This window comes from Branchiostoma floridae, chromosome 14 (assembly GCF_000003815.2).
Source record: "Branchiostoma floridae strain S238N-H82 chromosome 14, Bfl_VNyyK, whole genome shotgun sequence".
Classification (NCBI taxonomy): domain Eukaryota; kingdom Metazoa; phylum Chordata; class Leptocardii; order Amphioxiformes; family Branchiostomatidae; genus Branchiostoma; species Branchiostoma floridae.
Window position 1 is genome coordinate 16478977 of NC_049992.1, and position 6215 is coordinate 16485191.

The 6215-nt window shown below is 43.3% G+C and overlaps 2 protein-coding genes across 2 annotated transcripts in view; one reads left to right on the plus strand and one right to left on the minus strand.

Moving 5' to 3' along the window:
- The window catches only part of LOC118430633 (forkhead box protein E4-like), a 49340-nt gene that overhangs the window by 22216 nt on the left and 20909 nt on the right, over positions 1 to 6215 (plus strand). The gene's annotated exons all lie outside the window — the stretch shown is intronic.
- Positions 2404 to 4557, minus strand: LOC118430631 (forkhead box protein E4-like). Its single transcript, XM_035841614.1, has 3 exons — positions 3965 to 4557; positions 3423 to 3718; positions 2404 to 3143 (listed from the first exon to the last, which is right to left on the minus strand). Exons 1-3 carry the CDS (start codon positions 4489 to 4491, stop codon positions 2758 to 2760), a joined length of 1209 nt encoding a protein of 402 aa, XP_035697507.1. The 5' UTR covers positions 4492 to 4557; the 3' UTR covers positions 2404 to 2757.

The following is a 6215-nucleotide window of genomic DNA, read 5'->3' on the forward strand; positions in this document are numbered from 1 at the left end:
GCAAAGCCTTCCAGCAAGGACTCCTCCCCACTGCGCCACCTAGCGGCTACAACAGCAGACCGACCCCCTTCACCAGCACAGCGGCCGCCGTGACGTCATACTCCGCCACGTCCAACGCCAACCCCGCCGCTCTCTACCAGAGGTCGCAGACACAGCCGCTCACCAACAACTCGTCCTACGGGCCGCCTCACAGCGTGTACCGACCGTCTCCCTACACAGCCGCCGGTGCCGGGAACAGCTACCCGCAGACGGGGATGTACAACGGCTACTCCGCGCCTCAGGGAAACAACGGCTACTACAACATGAACTCTTTGTCTCACTTCCACGGTGGTAACATGGAGATGTACGCCAACTGTCTGTAAAATTGCACTGTAAGATAAGTCATAGAGTGTGTCTAGAGGCTTGAAGATACCAACTGTGTAAATCTCCCACTACTAGGAGTATGTCTTCTTGCACTGCAGTGATTCCCATGATACCGTACAGCGATATGCGGTATTTATATGCAGTATTTATTTTCCAGTGGTTAACCACTGTTAGCAATAAGTACGTGAACTCTTTTGTCTTAAACGCCATTTGTAAATGTTCTGTAAAATATGATGTAAATGAGAGGAGTTTATATAGATATTTGTTGTTGAAACGTTTTGCAACTTTGATTTTCATTAAAGGAATCGAAGATGAATCATCAGACATCATTCTTGTATAAATGTGAATAAAAGACTCTTTTGACAACGAACCTCGACATCATGTTTATGTTCTATGGTTTGATACACGATTATATAAACGATTATTACTTTCATATTAACAAACCTTTCCATGATCTGATTTCTAGACGGTTTATTAAGTCTAGTTTCAATGTATTCCATCATATCGACTGGTATGTCACGATATAAGTACATGTATGTACATGTAATAATTTGGAACAGCATTTCAATCCATTGATTACTTGCAGAAGAGCAAAATTTATAACATTTAGGAATCAATACATCGAAATACAGTGCTATGTTCATTATATAAAGCCATTTGTAGGATTGTTCTCCCTACCCTACCGAAGTAAGGTGCATTTTTCACCGTGGTGGATTGAGGACTGTTTTGTAAAATGCCCTTCCCAAGGAATAAACGTCTATCCATGAACGTCAGGAATCGGATCTATGGCCCATAAATCTCGCGTCCACTAGGCTTGCCGCTTGGCTATTCGAATCTATATAAACAGTCTACGTCTTATTATTATCACTCGTATATCACCACGCATCAGAAAGGGACAGAGTTCATGACGAGATATCAGTACCAAGGACAGGCCCACGTTGCTCCGTTTGGCACGTACAGGCGCTAACATGGTTTTCTTTAACTTTTCCGTTTCTTCCACTTAAGTGATAGAACCTTTATCGGGCGGTCAATCCCCAATCTATGGAGGGCAACCGCTACACATTTCGAAATTGAATCGAAAAGGCACAATATGTATAATTTCTCCTTTCCCCAAACGTAAATGAGGAGGAAGGTTATGGATACAGTTAGGTATATATTTTATGATAAACGATAAGTTGTGGTATTTCAAAAGACAGTGAAATTACGAGAATTCAGTCCATCGACTTCCCCGTTGTCAAAGGTTATGTTGTATCAAAGATGAAGGCTCCTTAATTGGACAAGCGTACACTCCGTCACTTCTACAGGCGAAATACAAAGAAATCCATTTGTGAAATGTCTAAAATTATATATTTCTTGATCTTAAATGGCCATATTCATGGAAACAAAGGTATATAGGCATGTGTCGTTCAAACCCCTTTGCGAACCTTTCATGATTTCCAAAATTCTCCAAAGGACAAAAATTTGGCAATTTTGCGGTCATCTTTGCCGGTCACCTCGGGGCGGCTGCACGTGGTACTGCAGGTTAGGCTCTGATAGGGTATAGTTCCGACTCGTGAAAATATGAAAATAATAAATTCGGCTTAAAGCCGAGAAGCACTTCCTCAAACAATAGATTTTTCGTTTTTATTCTTTCACCTTGGTATTATATGTCATAAGTACATGTTTTGAGATATATTTGTTTGATCCACGCGCCATATGTTTGATCATTTTGCAACTGCTTTGTACGATTTCGAGTACGTTTGATAACTTTTTTTTTAAACGGATGAAATTTATGAGGGCTAGGATGTCATCTAAAAAAATCAAATCATGGTCAATACAGTGCTAAAGAGAGGGATCATGAAATGCGTGGTTATCATCCGCTTTCCTTATGACAGCTTAGGACTTTTCTTCCCATTTGAAGTTGTTTTGAAGTGTTTTCAAAGAAATGTTCTGGGTGATAAGTACATTACTGGTCCAAAGATTAATGGACAATGTAGGGGCTTTGAGATAGAAATGACGTCTATGTACTGTGATATACTAGCAACAATGAAATGCAGACCGTTGTATTCACAATAAAATAAACATTTATTCTTCACTCTGTGCATTTACAACATCACATAAATTTTCAAATTGGGAGCGATTGACACAAGATTGGAATCAAAGTTGCGTGACTGTGACCAACAATTTCGGATAGCTCAATGTTACACTGTCAGTACATCTAAGCAATCGATGCAATTGTTTTAAAAGTGTGAACAATTTACGCACACGAACGTTTTGTTTCAAAGACCACAGTTCCTTCTGCTGTTACAATGATTGTCTTACATACGAGCAAAACAAGGCGAAACGATTTTGCATTCCGCTTTCACTAAAATATTTCCTCATTAGCGTTCGTCTCTAGGATAATGTACAAATCATTTACAGACAGTTGGCGTACATCTCCATGTTACCACCGTGGAAATGAGACAAAGAGTTCATGTTGTAGTAGCCGTTGTTTCCCTGAGGCGCGGAGTAGCCGTTGTACATCCCCGTCTGCGGGTAGCTGTTACCGGCACCGGCGGTTGTGTAGGGAGACGGTCGGTACACGCTGTGAGACGGCCCGTAGGACGAGTTGTTGGTGAGCGGCTGTGTCTGCGGGGTCGACCTCTGGTAGAGAGCGGCGGGGTTGGTGTTGGACGTGGCGGAGTATGACGTCACGGCGGCCGCTGTGCTGGTGAAGGGGGCGGGTCTGCTGTTGTAGCCGCTAGGTGGCGCAGTGGAGAGGAGTCCTTGCTGGAAGGCTTTGCTGTCAACCGGAGACAATCCTGAAGATGGGGAAAAGAGAGAAAAACACTCATTTAGACATTTCAGTCGGTTCAAGTTAATGCTCAGACAATACTGTAGCATACGCAATTAAACATAGACAATACATTTTTAATGCTAGCACCATTATACGTACAGAGACAACTGTGTAGGGACAATATACATGTACATGTACAAGTCACTGGGACCATGTTCAAGGCAGCCAAAATAAAAAAGAAAACACATCGCCCATTGAGAGAAAGAAAAGAAGTTTTGTTTAAAAGGTAAATGTGTGTTCTCACCTAACGTCTGTCCGCCCGGTGACGACCCTCCGCTCACGCTGCCGTCTGTGGACGAGCTGTCCGGACTGGCCGACATCACGCCGGTACTGGACGGAGACCCTCGGTACGACGTGCCGAGGTGCGCCGAGGGCTGGGCCGAGGTCGTCTGTGGGTAGGACGTGGAGAGGAAGAGCGGGGTGGTGCCGGTGACGGGGGCCATGTTGGGGTAGGGCGGCGGTGGGTAGGACGGCACGGGGACCTGGGGCGGGTAGCTGGCGGGCAGGAGGTTGTTGGTGGTCTGGTGCGATCTCTTGTACCTGGACAAATAAACAGGAAAACATGAAATTTAGTATGACTGTCAAATTGACTATTCAAACAAAATAACGCAACCGCCACAAATAACAAATAATGTATTTACAATACATATACAACTTCCAAAGACCGTTGTTCTATGGCTTGAAACCAAACCAAACAGAACAAAAACTAGACGCAGAAAAACAGCTTCTAAATCACAACGCTTGAAATAGGACAAATGAATAACATTTCAAACAAATGTTTCTAACCTGCTCCTTCTCCTGAGGTAGGAGCCGTTGTCGAACATGCCCTCTGCCCCGGGATCCAGCGCCCACAGACTGCCCTTGCCGGGACGGTTGGGATGGCGGGCCAGCTTGACGAAACAGTCGTTCAGCGTCAGGTTGTGGCGGATGGAGTTCTGCCACTTCTTGTCGGCCTCCCGGTAGTATGGGAAGTGGTCCATGATGAACTTGTAGATGCCCGCCAAGGTGGTTTTCCGCTCGGGAGAGTTGACGATGGCCATGGTGATGAGGGCCACGTAGCTGTAGGGAGGCTTGCCGGCGGGTCTCTGCTTCCTGCGCCGACGGTTGGCGCTGGCTGACTCGGTGTTCTTCTCGGTGTCGGGCTGAGCCTTGTCCGAGGGAGACGTGGTGCCGAGCCCGCTGTGGTCTGCAGGCGGGAAGCTGCCGGTCTGAGGCGGGTTGTCCTGCGGCATGCCCTCGGTGTCGTAGCGGTGCAGGGGCAGGTTGTCGTCCGGCGATCCGCTCATCTGTGCCGAGAAGCTTTCTCCAGTCATGCTGATAATAAATCGTAGAGAGAGAACGTTGTTGCCAAGAGTCAGTAGCGAACTGTGGTTTGAATTTAGCGCGTGGCGTTTTTAAACTGTGCATCAAAGACACCCCTTCCTCTATTGTTCTTATTGTGACACGCCGACATAAAGAAACAAATAATACAGGTAATAAATGAACGTGTAAACAATCGGAGCGCATCTTTTACAGCTTGGTCGGGCAGGTAAAGGGGTTGTTGTTGTAGTCATTGTCGGAAGTGATTCACCTGTCTGGATAGGCAATCATCACATGTTTGTTTTGTGCCACACCACAAATGCCACCGCCACCCTAGCCACTTCTGTTTGCCGCTAAGTTACAATTAATGTGACTGAGTGATATGAGCTTTCGTTTAATCAGTGGCGATCTAGAAAAATCTTAAACTTTCAGATACATTCGTACGAGTTTTACAGCTGCCTAGTTTGTGAAATGAATTATTTCATTTCATATACTAGTAGATATCTGAATAATCCCAACTGACACAAGAATGTATATTTATAGAGTCTCGATAGTTAAATATGCTACAAGCAGGACTTGGTGATTGATACCAAGTTATTGTTGAAATCTTTTACGCATAGAAGATTAGACAGGATTTTTATTATTCTTTAAAAAGTGCATCTTATATCAAATATGACAAAGAATGCTCGTCCAAAATTTTGTTTGAAGCATTTGAAAACGAAAGTCTGCCCAATGGTATGTAGTACGAGTGATGAAAACATGAGGCGTGATTCCGAGAAACGTAAAAAAAATGGCAAAACGGCGGTCTCTCTTAGCTATTTACCATAAGCAACCCGAAGTAACCAATTATCTATTGGTTACGGGTTACCACCTAGCAGGGAAAGGTTAACCAACTCACTCCTACTCCCAAACATTCTCCAGACAGTCATTTATAAGTCAGTTTACGAGTAAGTGGGCCAGCATTGTTGTGTCCTTGTATGTAAGCATATTTGTCTAACCGTTTTGAAACACGTGTACATATTTACCTTATTATACAACAACGTCACAATGGACAGTACATAGCATCATTGTGCAACTCCTAAACTTGTCGATAATCTATTACAACATGCTTCGCTAATGTGTTGACCTTGTTTACTTTTAATAGCCCCAACTGACACATAAGAGCTTATAGACAATGAGAGAATAAACACGCCTATTCAATATGGTATTTTCTCCTTTCCTCGTCCACGAATAACATATTGCTTTCACATTATATTGGAGCATTCCAGTCATAGGAACTATCTGTGGCCAAATTTAAACACTGGAAACTATAACAATGTGTATGTACTTTACATCATTCGTAGCTTGGGAAAATGACAGCTCAGAGACGACGGTATTCTACCGGTTTCGACTTAAATATGTCTTTTTCAAGACATGTGTATGTACTTTATCCACACAAATTGTCTCATAACACCAATATTTTGATCTTTGTTTTGTTTAATAAGAACTGTGTTAAGATGAAGCAAACACAAGAAGAACCGATCGACGATATATCCAACAGTTGTCAGTAATTTCTACACAACGTTTATTAGAATATCACTCCCTATAACTCTGCACATCCTTACATTTATAATCTTTTTTTTATATATTAAATGAAAGTGTATTTCCCTCTAAACGTTTGACGTTGAGACTATATGCTTTTGGGATAGGATTAGCCGCAGAGACGACTGTTGGCCTATTATCGCTTATGCTACTAACG